At 45.8% G+C, this 22374-nt stretch overlaps 1 protein-coding gene across 1 annotated transcript; it reads left to right on the plus strand.

Moving 5' to 3' along the window:
• Positions 1–81: 81 nt before the first annotated feature.
• chchd6b (coiled-coil-helix-coiled-coil-helix domain containing 6b) lies at positions 82–21621 on the plus strand. The gene is made up of 8 exons (XM_026997280.2): positions 82–283; positions 1549–1642; positions 1880–1928; positions 3659–3806; positions 7876–7959; positions 13664–13734; positions 15600–15735; positions 21405–21621. Exons 1-8 carry the CDS (start codon positions 200–202, stop codon positions 21429–21431), a joined length of 693 nt encoding a protein of 230 aa, XP_026853081.2. The 5' UTR covers positions 82–199; the 3' UTR covers positions 21432–21621.
• The last annotated feature ends 753 nt before the right edge of the window (positions 21622–22374 follow it).

Below are 22374 nucleotides of genomic sequence, written 5' to 3' on the forward strand. Positions count from 1 at the left end.
GTTGCTCAACTACATTTCCCAAAAATCCATTGAAGATCGTGTGACTCCGGATAAAAATGCTATTGGATCTTCATGACTGAATCTACCTACACGAATCGAAAATGCTGCCCCGGCTTGGAAAGTGACCTGTACCTTAGAAGTAGAGAGACGAAGCAATTACTTAGCTACAATAACTCATTTGTTGCGCGAATCAAAGGACATGGGAAGCAAAGAAAGCACGACAAGAAAAGTCTCTTATGGTGTGGACGAGGAGGAGAATGTTACCGTTTTGCAAGGAATTAAGGTGAACGAAGAAATGCTAACGCTAGCTAGCTGTTGCGCTGCTTTTGGTTTGTCCAAGTTCATCGTGACATTTAGCAAGCTAGATAGAGAGAGCGCTACTGTTACTGTAATTATCTGGTTGCTCACTAGCTAAGAGTGCTGACTATCAACCTTTTCCTCTACCTTTGTATCCTCTCAACTGTGGTCGTTTTTACATGCGTAAAGTCAACAGAAAAGCTAGCTAGCCATATACATTTTAGATAGATGTCTAGGTAGCTTATATTTGCGTATCAGAAGAGAACTGAATTTCCATTCAGCATTCGCAAGGTTATCACTGCGAGACCAAAAGAGAAAGTGAAATCGCTCGCTTTCATAGGTACCTGGATTATCTTAATCGAGCCTATTGTAATAACAGCAATCTTCACATGCTGGAATTTGCTCATTTGTGCGATCCGTACGCAGTTTCACTTTTAGTCGATGTTTGGTTAGTCACCCCCCCCCCATGATAAACAACACTGGAAAATCCTGCGGTCTTGAAAGGTCAGATGAGAGCTGGAAGTGAGGTGGTACGTCTGTACTCAGACATCATTTCTACTTCTGTGTGAACGGATGTTGCCATCGATTCAGTCTATTTTGACCCTGCGCACTGCGCTCACCAGCGACCACCAGTGTGCGTTCAGTGGCCATTTGGTGAGGTGCTTCAGCTTGTAGGTGAAGTTTTATAAATGTGTAGTAACCGATGGTAGCTTGACATGCAAAAGTCGATAGTCATCTTCCACTGACTGATTCGTTTCTGATAATAGGATCACTGCTCATCACATATTACACTGCTCATCACATATTATTTAGGTGTACCATTCTCAACGCGGAATTGCATCACTGGCAGCAGTGATACGGTTTTGTGTGTTAAGCCAGTACAAGTTTAACAGAAGTATTGCTTGTTTTTTTGTTTTGTTTTTCATTTTTCCTGTTTTTCTGTGTCACTGCTGTGTGTAATAAAAGTGGCTCCTGTAATAAAGTGGTATCTGCATAAAGTGCAGATGCAGCTAATGATGTCATTCATAGCCATCTTGGAAGATTTTACTGTCTGTCAGTGTGCATGTGGCATAAGGTGTGTAAAAAACTGCAATGTGCATTAATCTCCATTAATGAAGTAGAATCTGTCAGGTGCCTTTCGGATTCCTGTGTCACAATCTATATGTGAGAGCTATGAAGCATATCTGAAAGTCCGTTAACCAAACAGGGAGGGATTTTAGCAGGATTCTGATTCAGTATTCATGTTCCCAGCTGTCTGATGATGTTCTTCAAAGGATGCGGGAGCCAAGTCAGACCTCAGAAAGAACACCGTCCCCGAAACCTGACCGCCAGAAGCCTGATCCAAGTACTTCCCAGCAACTCTCACTACAGCTCTTGCTCACTTAGATTTGGTTCACAAGACTCCTTTGTCCTCTTGCATTCAAATGCTCATAATCCACTTTGTAGTTTTAATGTACTGTTTCATTTGCCTATAGAGAATATTTTTGTCTCCAATTAATGTATTTTTTGTGCCACTTACTGATAATGTGGCAGTGCTGTGATGTGTGGTTGCTGGAATAAGCCCTTATGGTGTGTTCTACAGGCCCAGTGCCACCTTCCATGGCTGAGATGCAGGAGGAGTTAAGGAAACGGTCAGTGTGGCCATTGGCCGTTTTGGCTGTTTTTGTGGTGCTTGTGGTAGGGGTGGGTGACGTATGTTGTCATTATTACGATAAATTCCTTTACAATACTTTTTTTTTCTGACCATGTGGGTGTCATCCATATTTCTACAATATTCACCAGCTGTATGTTTCCATTTAAAAACATTTAGACTAAATATAAAGTGCCAGTAAGCAGCAGCTAGTGGATTTTATATATATATATATATATATATATATATATATATATATATATATATATATATATATATATATATATATATAAAATTGAGTGTAGTGTTTGTGTGTAGTAGTCTGGTGCGATCTGTTTAAGGCAGGGTGTCTAGGTGTTTGTGCTATGTTTGTGGAGCACACACTGCCCGCAGCTGAGATCCACGTTCAGAAGGTCCTCTCTCGTTCTCAGCAGGCAGAATGGCAGGACGACACATTGCTGCTGGCTGATGCCTTAAAGCCTGTGTAGCTGTGGGCTGTTGTGATGTGGCGTGCTCCTCAGCGCCTTTGCTGGGGAAGGGTTGTCGTTCCATTCCTAGTCGGAGCATCGGGTGGCAGAGAGAAGTGGCATGGAGCCTGTGCCAGTTTGATGTGCTCTGGATCCACGCTGCATTGCTCCAGTGCGAAAGGCAGTCTATATGAGAGCGAGAGAGAGAGCGAGAGAGAGCGAGAGAGAGCGAGAGAGAGCGAGAGAGAGAGAGAGAGAGAGAGAGAGAGAGAGAGAGAGAGAGAGGCCAGCAAGACTGCAGCCACATCAACTCCCGCACACCCACCACGACAAGCCGCGGCTGTTGTTCAGGCGTTCCATTCGCTGCAGACGGCCTCAGCGGCTGTAAGATGCACGGTGACATCTGGACCCAGTGTAATGTCAGTGGGGAATGCTTGTGCCACGCCCGCAAGGCAATAAATAATTTTTCTGCGAAGATTGACAGACTTTGACACAGGTCCCCTCGCCCTAAACTTCGCTGCAATGTCGCAGTGTGTTCACGCGTTATAGTCACATGGAAATGGAATGAGAGGGAACTCGTTCCATGTAGTTTTTGTTGTATAATCAAAGGATGGCCATAGGCACTGGACGCCAGCGTTGCCATGACGATGTCGTTGACATTCCCTAGATACTGTTTACTAATGCAGCCCAGTGAAGGCTGCAGGGAGTGGCCCATCAGAGCTGTGTCAGGAGGCAAGCAGGGTCAGAGCCAAAACCTCCTCCAAAACAAGTAGCTTTTTTCAGCGTACTCTTACCTGCTAGGTTTAGTGTGCTCCCGCCACCCCAAAGCATCCAGTCAGTGGTAGCCCTCTGGTTAGAAACTGACCACTGTTGATGGGCTAAAAGAAGTCTGACCAAACTCGTGCATGACAGCAGTTCGGCTATGGACCCCGAACCGCACATGTACAAGCTGCTTCGAGTTAAGTGAAAACAGAAAGCCTAGCTAAGTGGCTGGTCCGATGGCCAAAGGCGAATGACCACAATTCTCCTGCTAAACGCCGCAGCCTGAAGCTCTCATAGAAAAAAAGAAGAAAAAAAAAAAAAAAACATCATACAATATCAAAAGTTTGTATCTGGGTAGCCATTCAGTGGCTTTGAAGCCTGCATGTGCGAGTAGCGAAAAGGGCCGGGAGGTCCGCGGCCACAGGTGGGGGGGGGCCGGGTGGGGAAGGCGCGTGTGCTTGAGTCTGCAGCTGAAGGGCTCTGTGGGGAGAGGGGGTTGCAGGTATGAGCAGGAGCAGGCTGCGCTCAGGGGCGAGCTGGCACGCATCACCCGCAAGGAGGGAGAGGCCGCCGGAGACGACCTGACCCCCACCGTGCTCCACCCAGAGAGGGCCAGGACCAGTGAGGAGCTGGAGAAAGCGCAGAACCTGGTGAGAGGTGCACGCACGCACACACACACAAGCACACATAAAACGAACCTGCTTTGAACTCAGCTAAATACACGTGAAAGCATCCTCCAGTGGTCAGTCTCTCTCCCCCCCCACACACGAGCTTTTCCCTTTTTCTCTCTGCCTCATTCTGTCGCTTTGTTTCTCTGTCTTTGTTTCTCCATCTCTGTTTCCCTGCCCTCTTAATTGATTTGCTCCATGTCGTTCTTCTCTGCCTGGTGTTAAGTGAGCGTAATGATTATCGAGTGCCGGACACTTCCTCTCCCGAGCTTGTCTGCCGGAGCCATAATGGCGCGGGATTGTAATGAGGCTATTCACCGTGGCTGATTACATTACGCCTCTCCTCCACAGACAGGTGTGTCAACACCAGTTAATGTTCAGATTCGTACAAGAGCGGTCACTCACAGGGCCATATTATCCACTGGTGAGACTCCCCGACGGGCTGTAATTGGAGGTTAGATTATGAGCTCACTGCCTGATCAGATCAGCTTCGTACATGTGTCATAGCCACCATCAAAGGCTTGGGCGTGTCAAATAAATTCTCAGTCACCACTAGATGGCAGCAAAAGCATTAGGGTTTCATTTTATTTATTTATTTATTTATTTATTGCCATTTGCACTTCGGAGTGCTGGAATGTAAGGAGTGGTTCTTTATGGTGAAACTTAATGGAGATGGTGCTTGTGGAGTTTTTTCTAGGTTTTGTCTTCTTTATTTCCCTGCCATGCACAGACACCTTCACTTGCTCACTCCTCTCTGATATCCTTCCAGCTAAACCTTCCCGTCTGTATTTTGCCCCTGTGAAAAAAGAGAAAAGCTTTCATCCACCTGCCACTCTGCCCCTTTGTTGATTACCATTTGCAGAATAAATGAGCATGTCTGCTCTTGCCTTTAAACATATTTGCCCAGCGGAGCTCCCGAGCTACGCGCAGGTCTGCCGGGTCGTCAAGGGAGGTGCGAACAGAAGCTTTGCTCAGTAGAAGCGACACAAAGGCGAAGGGAGCGCAGCACGCCAAGGACACAAGCCCAGAGAGCAGGCTAGGAGGTGAGGAAGAGGAGGCAGAAGCCGGCAGGCTCCGGGATGGAGAACGGAGAAATAACGTCGGAGCGGCAGCCCCACGGAAAGGGCGGATGTGGCGCTGATGAGATTTAAATGCATGCAGAGAGAAGGAGTTTGCCATGCTTGGCGTAGCGTCGCTTGTTAGCTGTGAGCGAGGGAAAGAGAGTGAGAGAGTGCGATCACTCTGGGGAGAGACAGAGAGAATGGAGAACGTGCTGTCTGTCAACTATAGGAATTCGAGAGGGAGAGAGAGAGAGAAATTATTGGTGAAGGATTTCATTTTGCAGAATTTTCACAATTGTATTAAAATTTGGTTAAAATGCACTGCGTGGAAGTTGGAGTTGTCAAATGTGGTCAGACTGGCAGCGTCTCTGTGCCCCCTGCTTCAGTTTCTCTCTTTCTCTCGCACTCTTTTCCTCTCTCCATCCCCAACACACACACACACACACTCAAGTAGCTTTCCACAAAATTTCTCTGAGCATTTTGTACTATTATGGAAGCACTTATAATCATGATTACAAGTGCAAGTGAAAAGAGTCTGTTTCCTGTGGTCGAGGTATTCATGCTGAATCATGTTTGAAAAAAAAAAAACCTCACTCACTCACTTTCTCTCACACATACACACACACACACACACACACACACATATATGTATATAAATGCACTTTTTCAACTGCTGTGTGTAGCGCTTCAGTAGAGTCTGAAACAATACAGTAGTACATCAGAAGCTGGCTGGTGATATGTGTGTGGTAATATGTGCTAAGGCGATGTGGTTGCCTGATGGTTAGCACAGCTGCAGTTGCCAGGGTTTAACTCCTAAATGTACAGGTTCCCTTCCAGGCACAGCGTTTCCTCCCACAAAGGTGTGGGTGTTACCACAAATGGTGTCTCTAAGTTGGCCTGGTTTGTGCACGCATTTGTCTTGCAGTGGACTGGTTCCTGCTTGGTCTGCCCTCTCTGAGGTTGGTTCTGAACCCAGTGCTGCTGGGATAGACTCTTCCCCACCCCCACACACCCCCCGACCCTGAACTGGGTCAAGTAGGTTTTGAATGTATAATATTTAGTAGTAAATGTACTAGTAAAGCACGTTTGCCCGTCTGTCATCTGAAATATTTCATTTATTTGAGGTCTTTCATCAGCTGTGCTAGCAAAGTGCTTATATACACACACATGTATGTCACAGTGGCCCGGACAGGGTCTGGAGAAGAATCTCGCGTGTGCGTGTCACATGAGGCCGGGCTATTTATTTGAGCAGGGTGGCCTGTTATCTAGGCTTTAATCATGCACGGATACTTTACCTTCATTTCATCAGCGCTGACTCTCGCGTAGCCCATTGGCTTTGTTGGCACAGTGACGCCACCTAGCTCAACTCAACATCCCCTCCGCCCCCCCCAATCCTTTCGTTCTCTGTTTGTACCCTCCTTTTCCGAGGCTCGTTCCCCGTTCCCCTGCGTTCCGCGCCTCATCCTGGGGGTCTCCTCGCACCGTAACGTCTCTCCTTTTTCTCTGTCTCATTTCCTCCCACACGCCCTCCCTCACCGCTCTCAGGAGCAGCCGGCTGAGCTGAACGCTTGGCTAAGCAGAAGCTGCTCCCTATTAATCTTACTCTTCTCTCTCTTTATTCAAATGGCATGTTTTCATTGTGCATTATAACAGAATGGAAGTGCGAGGGTGTATATATACACACACACACACACACACACACACACACACACACACATGCGCGTGCGCGCACACGCATGCATGCTTGCACACGTACACAGATGATACCTCCATCACAACACTTTTGGAGCTATTCAGCTAGAAAATTGCACATCATCTGCATAGTGAAGTGAATGGAACCTTCCTGCCAGCAAACACTAACTGAATGAAGAAAAATGAGCAGTGTGATTACACTGTATGTAATTGTGCTTGTGTGTGTGTGTGTGGTTAGGCCATTGTGTAGTGTTTCATTTAAGCGTCACCCAAGCAGTAGATGTCTGTTCCAAAGGTGGTGTCCCAGTGAAGAAAGGTAATGGCTACACACACATTTGCAGGGCTGCAATAATGGGCCAACAGCAGGTAAATGGATCAGGAACAGAGCTGAAATGAAGTGCAGTACGGGGATGAGGCGTAACGATGCAGCCCTGTCATTGTTCCAAGCTCTCATCTCATCTGTTTGAAGTAATAGTGTCATTTCAGTAAACATTTGACCTCAGTCATTGTAATTCTGTTGCGTTTAGCTGCTTTGTCTGCCAGTGATCAGTTCTGTTGCTTAAGTTTTGAAAGGGCTGCTCTTTTTCTTTTTCTGTCTCTCTGTACAGTTGTCTGTTTATGTTTCTTTATCTATTTTAATAATTTCTCTTTTCTTCTGTTCTCGCATGCTGCGAAGCTTATGATGTCCTGACTGGCTTTGTAAGGCAGCCTGAGAGTGTGTGTCTGTGTGTGTGTGTGTGTTTGTGTCTGGGTGTGGGTCTCAGGTACATCTCACTTCATACTTCAACCACTCACCATGTGGCTGGGAAGGCACTTTCATGCCAACATGTAGCTGGTGTCCAATTATTTCTGCTTCTTGTGCTGATCTAAGATCAGCTCTGTCTGGCTTTGCTAAACCATGAATCCCTCCAAAAGAGCGTGAGAACTGGTCTTCAGTTGTCCTCTGTGACCGTTACGCACCTGACAACATTCCACTCGTCACGTTCAGTGACATGTGGACTTCAGACTTCTTCCGTATGACATGGGCGTTGCCCAGGGAAATGTCCAAACACCGGCGCGGCTTTTGCACTGACTGAAACTGCTGCAGTGAGATGGGCAGAGTGAAAGGTGTTTTGTGGGAGTTTGGGTAGTTGTGTGAAGCGGTGCGCGAGACCACATTGTAATTCTAGGAAACTACATGGAATGCAGCTCTGCTTAAATGGGAAATGTCAGAACCGAGATTGAATACCTATAAATGTTTTTGTCTATGGCTTATTCTCTCTCTCTCTCTCTTTCTGTCTCTCTCTATCCCCCTCAAGGCAAGACAGCTTGCGAGGAAAGATGCTGAGCTGAGGCATCTGGCAGCATTCTACAAAGAACAACTACAGCTGATGGAGAAGAAGGTACCCCCCCCCCCCCCACCCCCCCCCACGCACACACAGAGTCCAACTCGGAGATAAAACAAATTAGAACAAAGAGCAGCTCCTAATCACAGCTCCCTTAACTGGGTGAGACTGTGTGTTCAGGACGCTGTTGTCCAACCCTTGCCCTGCTCGTGTGGTGTGGAAGGCGTCCGGCTGGGCGGACCACCGATATGCTGCCCTTCTGGTCACATTTTCCATTCTAGAAGCTTTTGCAAATGGAAAATGTTGGTAAAACATTACAAATTGGTTGATTATAAACATGTTTTTAAGCGCTAAAGTAATTTTCTCTTAAAAATCACTTTGATGGGAACATGACAGTTGTTGTACCTGTTGGGAGCCTCGTCAGTATGACCCAGGAAGTGCTTTTGGGCCTAGCCAACCCTCCCGCCTTTCCTTTTGCTCGATTGGGTGTGCGTGTTCGGCCGTGAAGGCCCAGCAGCGACTGCGGTCCGGTTTTGGTCCAGTCAGCTCGCACCGTGCCACGTCCGTGAGCCATGCTTTTTTGCCATCACAGGAAGGCGCCCAGGAGAACTTGTATTAGCAGCAGGGAGGGAGATGTATTATAAGTTAAGGTCAAATGAATGTGTTGAATGTACCAGAGGAGTGCTTCCTGTCTGGAGGTCACCACGGTGATGCTCGTGATGGAGGAAGCATTGTGCCATCGGTCACCGCATGGGGATGTTCCCGCAGGAGGGAGCGCTCTCCGTAACAGCCTCGAGCGCGGGGCGGACGCGGATGTCATCAGCACGCCCGTCCTTCGGGGGATAAAGGGAAGTAGCGGAAGGAAACGCAGGCAGAAGAGAGAGAGCGGAGAGCGAGTAATAAGGTTAGGAAGTTCGGAAGTCCAGATGGAGGTGTTGCAGACAGAAATGCAGGCGAAGAGGGTATGTAACGTGATGGTGTTACCAGTACCGCTTAATGGTGCAAAAGCGAGAGAAGCAAAAGACTCTGACAGGAAGGACTATGACCTCCTGCCTTGTGGGCATGCCCTGCTGGGAGCGCAGGAGAGAGGTGAAGCGCGGTCGTGTTCTCGTCTGCCTCGCGGGCACGTCCTGCGGGGTCGCTTTCTCCTGCCCGTAAAGCGACCTTTGAAGATGGCAACGTCGAGTGCTTGGTGTTTTTTCCTGCGAACATGTTCACGCACCTCCGTAGTTCTGTGAAGACTGGTATTCAAACTGACACAGTGACAGGCTGATGCTGGCCTGCTGGGCTGAGATGAAAAAGGGAGCCAAGAACAAATGGCAGCAACTGGACTGGCAGTACATTTTAAAATGTTTAAAGAAAAATGTTGGTTATACCATGGAAATGATATGTTTATTGTTTATTTGGGTTGAGCTTTATGTAATGTATGAAACATCTAATATTAAACATAAGGGGGCACTGGCATTAGTGTGTAATTTTGTGCAATAGTTTTGATATGTTTTCTTTCGGGAGGTAAAGAAAGCTGCTTCAGGCCAGATTTCCTCAAGAAAAACTTGACAAACCCATAAATAATGGAACTACTTCTGTTCTGTTCCAGTTTGCGAAGCCGTGCATATTATGCCTTGTGACTTCTTTCAGTTTAGCAGCTCTTTATTGACTCACCGTTAGCTTTCTGTTTCCTCATCTCCGCGAGAGCGAGCTTCGAGTCGTAACATCCCTCTATTACAAGCGTGATTTAGTCAGATACATCTGACGAGGGAGAACACGGGCCTCGAGCTTTGCTTACACTATTAGCAAAGATAATTCCACCATTGTTCGGCGCGAAGGCGGCGACGGCGAGCGAGAGAGCTGAGTGTGGACGAGAGAGAGCGCGAGCGTGCGCACTTGTCTCGCAGCGTGTTTGTTTGGCGCCACTGCAGTGAAATGGAGCAGAGATATTGGCTGCTGAGCCTCACCAGGGCTGCGGCTCTGTTTGAACAGGGAACGAAGCTCCGAGCCGAATTGTTTCGCTCTCTTTTCTTTTCTTCTCCCTCCTCTTTATTCTTGCACACCTTCATAAGCACAGTGCCTGTGTTCCCTTATCGTCCCGTAGCATTCTGGGTATTTAACGTTTGAGTAAACTGTTTAAACGCTACAGTTAGCACTGCAGAGAGACAGAGAGATGAGATAAAGGAGGAGAAACGGACAACAGAGACCGTTTTCTCTTTCAGAGGGCAGTACGGTGTCCTCTTTCTTGTCTTTTCGATGCTTTTTGTGGTTAAGTAAGCAAAGTTTATCTGTGAATTGACATGAGAAGCGTGATTTGTAGATGCAGATTAAAGTGCCGTTACGGTACACGACTAACTCTAATCTGGGTGTGAATCACTGTTAATTCTAGATTAAAGTGCCGTTACGGTACACGACTAACTCTAATCTGGGTGTGAATCACGGTTAATTCTAGATTAAAGTGCCGTTACGGTACACGACTAACTCTAATCTGGGTGTGAATCACGGTTAATTCTAGATTAAAGTGCCGTTACGGTACAACGACTAACTCTAATCTGGGTGTGAATCACGGTTAATTCTAGATTAAAGTGCCGTTACGGTACACGACTAACTCTAATCTGGGTGTGAATCACGGTTAATTCTAGATTAAAGTGCCGTTACGGTACACGACTAACTCTAATCTGGGTGTGAATCACGGTTAATTCTAGATTAAAGTGCCGTTACGGTACACGACTAACCCTAATCTGGGTGTGAATCACTGTTAATTCTAGATTAAAGTGCCGTTACGGTACACGACTAACCCTAATCTGGGTGTGAATCACTGTTAATTCTAGATTAAAGTGCCGTTACGGTACACGACTAACCCTAATCTGGGTGTGAATCACTGTTAATTCTAGATTAAAGTGCCGTTACGGTACACGACTAACTCTAATCTGGGTGTGAATCACTGTTAATTCTAGATTAAAGTGCCGTTACGGTACACAACTAACCCTAATCTGGGTGTGAATCACTGTTAATTCTAGATTAAAGTGCCGTTACGGTACACGACTAACCCTAATCTGGGTGTGAATCACTGTTAATTCTAGATTAAAGTGCCATTTTGGTACGCGACTAACTCTAATCTGGGTGTGAATCAGTTAATGTCTGCTGCAGTATACACTGCACATAAGACTATTTGTCCCTTTATATGACGGTTCTTCATTATTGTATTACAGCCAAAAGAAAGAATTGTATGTTTCTGTTCTTCTCTCTCTCTCTCTCTCACTCATTCACTCATTCACTCACTCACTCACTTTGCTGCTCTGTGATGTTACAGAACAAACATTTTCACAGCAGCTTTGCTCTGACTTTGAACCCAATTAGGGCAAGACAGACACCCTATAGTCTATTTACCTCAGCACAGAAATTTTACACTTGCACACACTTAGACACACAAGCACAGAGTGCGTCTGCACACTGGCCACCAAAGACGCTTCCTTTTTTTAAAGCTGCTTCCTTCATTTTCTTTTTCCATCCCTCGCTCTATTGAGTCGAGCCCTTTAATCTCTCTTCCGTTGACATGTATGCGTCACCCTGCAAGGGAGAGGGGTGTGTATGCACGTTCAGAAAGTTTTGATCGACAGCTCAAACACACTGTGAGATTCAGCATACAAACACACTAATCCAGCATGCCCTTTGTTAAATTCAGTAATCCCGAGCGTGCCGCAGGTACGCGCACGCTCTCACACACGCGCATACACCTAATCCTGGGGGGTCATCTCTCTGCCATCATTCCGTTTCCTGTCCAAATTTACGTTGCTTTCGTATAACCTCATGTGTGTGTGTGTGTGTGTGTGTGTGTGTGTGTGTGTGTGTGTGCACGCTTATGTGCATCTGCATCTACCCCTGTGTTTTGTCGCCACTTTTTAAATTGCTCTCTTAAGCGCAGATGCTTTTTAACTGAGGATAATAACATCAGACCCAACAGCTTATCTCTCATGGATGAGCTCTTTGGAGAAGGGGCTGTCGCAGTGACGCGCACCCCAGCGAGATAGTACTTTAAGTGGGCCGCAGCAGTGACGGGCTCCCCCTCTCAACCTCCATCTCCATCCGCACCCCCAGCTTACGCTTCAAATCCACGGCACTGCACTCCATCTCGTATTCATTTCTTTTCATGCCTCGGGAAGAGATAGCGGTGCATTCTCATTCCACGTTCCACCTTGCTGAATAGGTCTGTGCCTTTTTCATTTCATCTGACGTAAACATTGCGCAAGGCTCGGTGGAAGGTAACGTAAACCTGCCTTGCCGCCTCAACTGCGGTGGCGCACCGTTTTAATTAAAGAGCGGCGCCACCCCAAGTCACCCACAGCGGCGCCACCCCAAATCTGCCCCTTCTGCCTGATTCTGCTCCGGGCTGCATGTTGCTACCTTCGTGGATTAGATTACGGCTAATCCACTTTAGTCTGGAGATTGCAGAATCCCCCCAAGAATCTCTTCCGGCGGCTGGGCGCGGGCGTCGGCGGCCTTGTAGGTGTAGGTTTTAAACGGGTTTCGGTGGAATGAACGCACAGCGGGGGGGGGGGGAGTGGGGGGCAGAGAGTCAGATGAAACTGAGAAGCAGAGAGTCTCCCATACGGAGCAGCTGGAATGAACCCTCCTCATATTTCCACCCTCAGAGACTTAAACGGTGAGAGAGGAGGATCATGGGAGGATCATAACTGTGAAATGTTAAAATGAACTTCCTCCCTCCACAAGTCCTGGGAATTTAATGGCAAGATATTGCACGATGGCTCCAGATTGCAGCACTTTTCCTGCTCTTGTTCCACAGTTATTCTGCTTTCTCCATTGCCCACTTGGTATTCCAGATGGGAATGGTGGGAGTAATTATCCGAGTGAATGAGCTAAGCCCGACCGTTTGCACCGTGCGTTTGGGATTAGGACTGAGATTGGGGTTTTAGCGCTGCTCTGCTAACTGCCTCGTGGCACTCTGCCTTTTAATTGTTTTATGTGACACAAGATACTTAATATGGCAAAAGATTTACGTCTCTTGGAATTATCACTTAAATGACTTCTAATTCTCGCAGAGTCGAAGATTAAAATGTATTAATTTAAACACAGCGGTCACTCAGCAACATGTTGACAGTGCATCACTATTTGGTCAAACTGTTGTCCAAGATGTGAAACAAAGTGCATTCTTTTTAGAATGAAGAAGGAGGCTTTCTTTCTTTCTTTCTCGCTGTGGTTAACTGTAATGGTGCTGCTGTTCCAGCTCTGTAATGTGTTTTATGATGTGTTGTGGTGAGTAGATAAAGTCAAATGGAGGCGGAATAACCTGCCGCACACTTTAGTCCCAGTGCTGCTTTCTCTCCCTTTCTCCCTCTGCTCTCTAATGCTCTCTTCTTTTCTCTCGCTCCCTCTCTCTCTCACTCCCTCTCCCTGAGCAGTAATTGCAGTTTGAATGCCACTGCTTGTCTCACTGAATAAAACTTTACTGCGCTTCTCAAGCCTGCTCTGACGCACCGATGAGCTGCTGGAGGTGCAGGTGTTCTTTATTGCCTTAGTTTAACAGGGCTGTGGCCATGGTCACCGCCCCGCTCCTCCCCAACACCTCCGCCCCGCTCCTCCCCAACACCTCCGCTACACTGCACTCCTGCCTTTTCCCAGGAGTATTTCACAAAGTTCTTCAGACAAACACGCCTCTTCACACTCCAGGTTCGCATTGCAAACAGCGCAAACCCGCGAAGCAACAGGACATCTGAAAGCTCCGTGTCTGTGTTTGTCTCCTTGTCTCTAATAGAACATGGACTACTACCAGCAGACGTCACAGATGTACAGCAAGGAGGCGGCTAAGGCCGAGGCCAGCGTGGAGTAAGTGGAGCAGCAACTATCACCCTTTCCCCATCCTCCGCACAATGCCGAGCTCAGCCAGCAGGGGGCAGCATGGAGAACGGTGGGAATGGTAATCGACAGTGACGGATGGCTGCTGAGCGGTTTTCCTCTGAGAATCCCTCTCTCTCTCTCTCTCCTCTCTCTCTCTCTCTCCTCTCTCTCCCTTCTCCCTCTCCATCTCTCTCTCTCTCTCTCTCTCTCTCCCTCTCCTGTCTCTCTCCTCTTTTGCCTTGACTGATTCTTTCCCCCCCTCTTTCCTCCCGCGCTCACACACCCGTTGCATTTGACTGAAATGAAGTTTGAGGTGTTGATCAGCCAAACTGAGAACTGGCTGGAATGAGCGTTTTGAAGTGCTGGTTGTCATGGCATTCCTTGGAGATTCTCTGTATCTCTAACAGTGTTTTAAAGCATGAGTCACCAAGCTATCTGTGAACAGCATCAATAACAGATTCGACTCTGTGTGTGCGTGCGTGTGTGTGCCTAAGAGGGAGAGCAGGGTAGTTGTAATCTGTAGTGTAGCGGTTTCCTGGTCAGTAGAGGGAGGGACAAGTGAAGCCAATTAAGCTGCACATACTCTGCTCTTTCTCTGCACAAACACATTCATTACATCAGACAGGGGGTCAATTTCAGCACGTGTGTGTGTGTGTGTGTGTGTGTGTGTGTGTGTGCACGCGTGCGCACAGAGAGAGAGAGAGAGAGAGACAGAGAAGCATGAAGAAGTATTTCTCACCGTGTCTCGATTCTTCGGCTCCTCACAGTGGTCCATTTGTCCGTTCTGCCTGTCCCCTCCTGCCAGCGCTCTGGTTCATTCCTTCACATCCTTCTCTTCATGCTCCGCCTCCCACCCCCGCTCTCTCTGACCTGAGCCGAGGTGGAGTGTGCGAATATGTGAGCGGACGCGTCCCTTCATCAGTGGAGGACGGCAGCTCTCCGGTGACGGGCCTGCGCCGGCTTCGGCGACTCCTCTAATTCAGCATCGCCGAGCCCATGGCAAATGAGTGGAGCGTTTCGCAAATGCAGGAGACAGCCGCTAACCCCCACCACCACCCCCACCCCGACCCCCACCCCACCCCTCTCCTCTGGGCACCTGAAGTGGCTGGACTGGCCCCTCTCACATGAGCAGCATGTCGAGATGCGTGGAGGTGTGAGAATGCAAAAACAGAATGGAGATCTGGTGTGAAGTGTGAAGGGTCTGTATAAAGGGCACGGTGCACGTGAGCTAAGATGTGCTGATTTGTTCCCACTTCAGGCCTGTAGAAATATTAGTAACAGAAACATACGTGTGTTCAGTAAGCATTTACAAGACCGTGCACACATTGTATTTTCATTAAACTGCTATTTTACACACTTGTATTAAACAGCCTCTAGGGCTTCTCCATCTGATGTCCTTTTTATCTTAAATTGATAGACTGGAGAGAGAGTGAGTGTGGGAGTGAGTGTGTGGGTGTGTATGTGCATGCATTGAGAGTTATTTATCGATCAGTGTATTATGAGTTTGATATTGGGATTTGATTAATATTCAGTGCTGGCCTATTCATCAGCTAGACCATGTACAGGATGAGCAGAGACACTGGACGTGGTACCATAACATCATTTTAGCAAAGGCCCCAAACACAGTTTCCACAATTATATAACAAAACTAAAACACCATGGTAGCAGGAGATGTAGATAAATGTTGTCTATTTGCATCAATCCAAAGGTCTCCTCAACCCCTCCCTGTGGTGCCACGTCATACCAATAAATGAATCTGCTTGGACACTCTTAACTTTCTTCATTACTTCTGTTTCCATATTTGTAGTTCATTGGTTGCAGTTTTACAATGCTTTTCTGTCTTTTCCATTCAGGCCCAAGCTTACAGTTCCCATCTGTCCTGGGTTGCAGTCTCAATTGCTGAGCTGCTATAAAGAGAACAGACACCAGACTCTGCACTGCTCTGCACTGGCAAAGGAGTACATTAACTGCATCAACTCTGCCAAGAAGGTGTGTACATGTCTGTTTGTGGGTGTGTGTAGCAGGGGTGTAGCTCAGTGTTTAAGGTACTTTGCTAGTAATCAGAAGGTTGCCAGTTCAAGCCCCAACACCATCAGGTTGCCACTGTTGGGCCCCCGAGCAAGGCCCTTAACCCTCAATTGCTCAAGTTGTGTTCAGTCATAATAAGTCGCTTTGGATAAAAACGTCAGCTAAATGCTGAAAGTGTGTGTGTGTGTGTGTGGGTGTTTGTGTTTTTGTGTGCATATTTGAGTATATTTATGTAGATTTTATATGCATTTGTACTTTGTTCTTATGCTCCTCTTGAATAACAACAATGATAATAATAATATTTTTTGTTTTATTATATATAATAAATACTTTTATTTATTTACAAGTATACTAAAGGACACAGTACATGAACATTTAACAACAAAAAAATCTATTAAAAAATGACAAGATGAAATGAAGAGAAAGGAGCTATAGTTTTAAGTAAGAGATAATTAAATTAGTAGATCTAGAGAAAATTGCATATGTTTAGTCACAAGATATTTAGTCAGGGAATAAGTCTGAGGAAAAGCATTAAATGGCATTTTCCCCTGTTGAAGCTCAAATCGTAAAGTGTGTATTTTCTGTGCTTATGTGTGAGAGAATGTTTGTGCATAATGAAACATGTTTTGATCATTTTCTCTGGAGATATTGTAATGCTGTGTTATCTCTGTGTGTGTGTGTGTGTGTGTGTGTGTGTGTGTGTGTGTGTGTGTGTGTGTGCGCACGCTTTCAGTGCATAAAACCTTTTATCTCTGTGTACAACACGAGGCTCTTTTTAATATGGGCTCACTCATGCATTTTACAGCGGGAGCGAGCACAACAGCTTTCATTAAAGACAGGGTGCGTGCGTGCGTGCGTGCGTGCGTGCGTGCGTGCGTGGGAGACAGGGGGCGGGTAGCGGTAGCTTGCTTATAGCACGTCTCAAAGAGTGCGCGGGTGAACGGTCAGAGCCCCTGAGCTCTGAGTCTGGCGTGTGGCGTGGCACGATGCCAGGCAGAGCGGGTGGGCTGGCAGCAGGAAGGCTCCAGCGCTACAGCACCCTAGTGCTCCTAATGAGAGCAGAACATCAGAGTCTAGCAGTAAAGAGAGAGACCAGATCACGAAGAAGGAAGAAAAAAAAAAAAAAAAAAGCATCTTCACAACCTAGTGCTAATGAGAGCACTGCATTAGAGTCTAATGTTAAAGACAAATCGTAACATCATAAGTATTTAGTGCTAAAGACAAATCAGAATATCCTCAGAGTGCAAAGAGGAGATGATTCATCAGAGCACATCATCACAACCTGCCACTAACCCAGGTTAGGATGTCATGAGTTTTAGTCGTCAAGAGATACCAGGATTTCCTTAAAGTGGTGCTAAAGAGTAATCCTAAAGTCAACAGAGTCTGCCGTTAAAGAGACACCAGAACCTCCGTGGTGTGTAGCGCTAAAAAGAGCTCCGACATCAGAGCGCCACCCCAGAACATGGTGCTAAAGAGAGATCAGTAGAGCCTACTGTTGTCTACTGTACTGCTAAAGCAAGACCGAGAGAATGTCGCAGGCTGCTGAGGAAATGCACCACAGGGAGCAGCGCACATTCCGCCGAGCACGGCCCGGAAAGAGCCCGACGCCGACACGGCGTGATGAAGGCGCACGACCGCTCGCTCTCGTGCTAAAGAAAAGTCATTTAATCCAGCGTTCAGGCTGGAGCGAAAAACACATGCCAAAAAAAGAGACAGAAAGGCTTTGCCATTACTGCCACAGGCAGCACGGCGTCTCCGAGAAGCAGAGAGGAAACGCCATTAAGAGACGGAGTAAACAGAATAATAAGAGAAGCAGGGCAAAGAATAAACATTAAAATGCAGTGCATCTGTGACATTTCCCTCAGCACATTGGGCATGTAATCTAGGCCTTAGGTGAGCCTGTCTGTCGATCTCATTCCTGTATTTGTTGGGATTGATGGGCTTTGTTTGGACCATTGTCTTCCTCACTCATGGGTATATTACGGCTTTCCATGAGGGCTACACAGTCGGTGACATTATCTCCGCTTGGATGCCATCCGTTCCTATGCCGTTCCTTGTTTTAAAGCTCAGTGTTACCCGCTCTACCCTCTGAAAGCTGCTAGAGACCTGGCAGCTGCAAATTCGCTGACTAGTAATTTGGGCACCGGGACCAAAAAGAGAATTGCAGAGCCAATGAAGGGACTTATTGTGCATTTGCTTTTTTTTTTTTTTTTTGTTCTGACTGAGTCTTTCTCTTAACCTCTCTCTCCACCTGTCAAGTCAGTTTAATTCAAGGTAGCTTTATTGGCATGACTGTGTCAGGAACAATTTTGCCAGAGCATATGGGATTTAAAGATGGCTGAACATGCTCTGTCTTTTTCTGTCTCTTTCTCTCTCTCTCTCTCTCTCTCTCTCTCCATTTCCATCAGTTGGTTGTTAACTGGACATCTTCATGCAGTCCCCATAAAACGAGGGGATTCTTTCATCCGGCAGTTTCTTCAAAAGGGTGGCTTTAATGGCTGTGGCTAGTGCATAAACACCACACACCACCTCACAAACTGGTGATAAGACCCAGGCGCTGAACGTTTCTATGGGGGGATGACGACAGCATATGAAAGAAAGAGGCAATTTTCTGTTGTTCTGTTGTTTGTGAGAGTGCACATACAAACTCATTAGAGTTGTGTCTGCCCGATACCACGTATTAGAATCAGGTTGATATCAGCAAAAAAAAATGCTGGATCTGATATTGGGTGAGAATTTTTTATTTTTAGACAGCCATTCCCATACAGTCACAAATCCAGCCTGAAAATAGTACAGCAGTGCATGCAGCGCAGCGTCGCGGGTCACGTGATAACAGCCGGTTGATTTGAACAGTTCTCTACGCCTCTGTAGAGTCTAACTATAGCGTTTTATTAACAGTTAAAGCTATTATGTTCAAATCCAAATATCATGAAGCTAATGACTCTGTGGCTTCAGTACATTCAGACTACATCAAGAAGCTGAGAAGCTGCAGAGCATGATGTTAGAGTTTTAAGGTGGACTGGAAAATTTGAATAAGAAACTGGAGAATAAGCTACCTTCTGCTAATTCTGGCCATAGATTTTATTTTTCCAGCTAGAAAGAATAACCATCTTGGAATCGTTATTAGATTACATTTCTATTGGTTTGAAGGAGGGGAAAAAAAGCACAGATGAACTATGGTGTAAATGTCAGGAATCAGTGTGTGAGTGAGCACGGGAATAAGATATAAATAAATAAATAGATAGATAAATAAATAAATAAATAGATAAATAAATATCTCACTAGGAATTACACTCTATGGCAATGGAAGGAAAAATACTTTAGTCTTGTAAACCATTTTTTAAAAATAATGTTATTTATATCATAGCCATGGTATGTGTAAAAATATAGCATATATAATGTATCGCACACAAAAACATTTTCCCAAACTGAATGACAGTTCCACACTGGTTTGTTTGTGTCGATATCAAGCAACATTCAAATTTAAGATACCTGTATCGGATCAGTACAGAAACATTCCTATTGTGCCATCCTTAGTTCTAACAGAACAATGTGCATCTGTGAATAGAACTGCTGTAACTATATAATAAAACTACGATCATAAAAATGCTTAAATGTGGCACATATAAGTATTAGCGCTGTCAAAATTAGCCAAAAATGACGTTTAATCATTCCTTCAAAAAAACAAACAAACCAACAAATACCCATTATAGATTCTGTTTTTCTGCAATACGTCCATAAGAGTGCAGACCAATACAGCGAGAGACATAACTACTGGTATAGATATATTTATTTCAACATAAACACATCTTTTTAACTTTTTGTTGACATGAAATTGTGGTAATTATGTTGCGAAACCTGAGAGCTTGTAGGACCTGATCTGAAAACTTAATAAAATCTATATTTGGATTTGTAATGTGAGAACTTGAAAACTAAAATTTGTATTTTTATATATTTTGACATTAGAACTTGAAGCATTATGAACTTGAAGCAAATGAACATTAAAAATTCACACTTGCAGCAAATATTCTCACAACTGAATCTTTTTTTTTTTTTTTTTTAATTAAAGGAATGTCGAGAGAAATACAGTTCCTTCGCACGCGAATTCATTTTCGGCCCCAACGCCACACAATTCGCGCTCGCGACTTCAGAGCAGGCGGCCTTGACTTCTGGAACGAGCTCTCCGCTGATGTGTCGCGTGGCCGATCTGTGCACGTGTACGGCTGCAGCGAGGGCTCGCAAACGCGGCGGGTGCAGAGGGGGAGGACGAGACGCGAATACCGTCACGGCGAAGGATCAAGTCGCTGGGAGTTCAACGTGCTTGAAGCGGCTGGCCGGCCTTCGATATCTAGTCGGCACGGTAGCCTACGCGTTTGTAGCTTTGGTTTGAAGAAACGGAATGTGCGCGGTGCTCGGCTCTCTGCCATCGTTGTCGCACAGCCATTGCTGAATCATTCGCGCGAGGCGGCATAACCTACGTTGCATTTTCAGTCCACGAACGTGACATTTGTTATGCAGCGCTTTACACGTGGCGAGCAAGGCCCACGGGAGAACGCGCGAGGCGAGACCGCCACAGTAGCGCTGCTAGTCGCAATCGAAATCTGGGTTTTTAAAACAGTTCGATTAAATAATCGAATTAAAGTATCGAACATAGGATTTACGTGGAGAGCAATACTGAGTTCGCTCGTTCCTGCGTGCTAAAGCTTTTTACGGGGCCGTGTCTGTGCTCGAGTGAGGCCGGTCGGTTGGGAGACTTCTTTGTAGGGTTTCAGTGCGAAAACGCAGAAAGATGTGGCGAGCCATTAAAGTAGACCCCTCCAGATATCACCTGCACAAATGTGGCAGTGACTGACGGAGACGATACACACACACGCATACGTGCTTTGTGTCCCATTCCGAATGTGCCTACACGCATCCATTCAATAGCTACGTTTCCTTTCGACTGAGTTTTCACGAAAATTGCTTTAAAATGTTGCGCTTAACAGTGTCTGTCAATATAGGCAGTGGAAATGGAACTTAATGGTAAAATTCTATCTTAAAACGTTACAAGCGTAGCTTATGTTGGCATTTTAAGCATTATAGCAATATTCATTAAAAAAAAAACAAAAACACTTGCATGGAAACATGAGCAACGCGTCCTTCTTTAGGCCCGCACGCACGCCATCGCAGTGCTTAATCTGTGTCACTATAACGCAGCATCGGTGCCCCGCCCACCAGATGTAGGAAATGCCATCACAGCTCTGCTTACTGATATTGCGCCTTGAACATTAGTGTAGATATTGCAGAGAGCAACTAGACAGGTAATATGTAATACAGACACACACATACACACACACACACACAGACTCCTTTCTGTAGGATCAGATGAAGTCACTGATCTATCTATCATAGAGGTCACGGCATGGTCAGACTAAAGATGACAAAGCGATGAGTTCTTTTATTACTGCGGTAATAAAGAGGCCGTCTCCCTGTTCCCTCACTCTCTCAGTCACACGGTCTCTCTCTCTGTGCTCCACTCTGGCGTTCTCCCTTGCCCCTGCTCTTCTAACTTGTCTTAATTAATATGCTTTAGTGGATGAAAAAAATGTGTGATGACTGACTGTAAATGGGTTTGTTTCTCTCCTGTGCAGAACCTAAAGGTGAACCATGGATCATGACCGTGATGAAGAGGAAGGCGAGTGATGTGAAGAGCAGTGGCATTTAAACCCAGCATGGATTTCACAGAACCACTTTTAATCTGATTCTGTGAGCGAGGCCTTGTCTATGAGTCCAGGCACACCTGTCCTTGATTTTATTTATATGTATGTGTGTGTGTCTGTGTCTGTGTGTGTGTGTGTGTGTGTGTGTGTGTGTATATATATCTATATATATTTATTTATATATATATATATATATATATATATATATATATATATATATATATATATATTAGAATACATCCTTTATTTATATATATATATAAAATAAAAGGATGTATTCCTGTTTGTGAAAGAATGCAGCAGTCTCTGGTCTTTGGTGCATTATTTGACTGTGGTCTGTGTGTGTGCGCATGTGTTTGTGCATGTGTGTGGGTGGTAGGGGTGGCTGCAGATAATGTCGGTATGCTGTGATATAGCTGGCTTGACAGTAGCACATCTTTCACAATAAAATGCCTGTACTAGCACTCAGTTCAGGGTGAGTACTCAACCTTTGTCCTATAGCGCAAGGTTGCTGTTTTAATGATTCTCTCTGTCTGTGTGCCTCTCTCTTTTTTCCCCAACACGCTCACACAGCACATTAGCATATGCCTAATGACTGTTTTATCACACGTATGATGTGTGAGAATGCTATTACTTCTCTCAAATAAGAGTGCTAACATAAATGCACACACACATATACATACACCTACTCTCTGTCCCACCCTGACGTGTGTACTATTCCCCTCTGAGCTGCTCCTCACTGTAGAGGACCTCTCTCTTTGGAGCTCATCTCCAAAGCCAATTATCTCCTGGAATCCTTAATGAACATGCAAAAGTCTGTTCGGCAGTAACCCTGAACGCTATCAACTTGCACCCCCCCCCCCCCCATTTGTGAGTTCTGTTATTCCGCTCAGCCTCTGTG

The sequence above is a fragment of the Electrophorus electricus genome, chromosome 3 (assembly GCF_013358815.1).
Source record: "Electrophorus electricus isolate fEleEle1 chromosome 3, fEleEle1.pri, whole genome shotgun sequence".
Lineage (NCBI taxonomy): Eukaryota > Metazoa > Chordata > Actinopteri > Gymnotiformes > Gymnotidae > Electrophorus > Electrophorus electricus.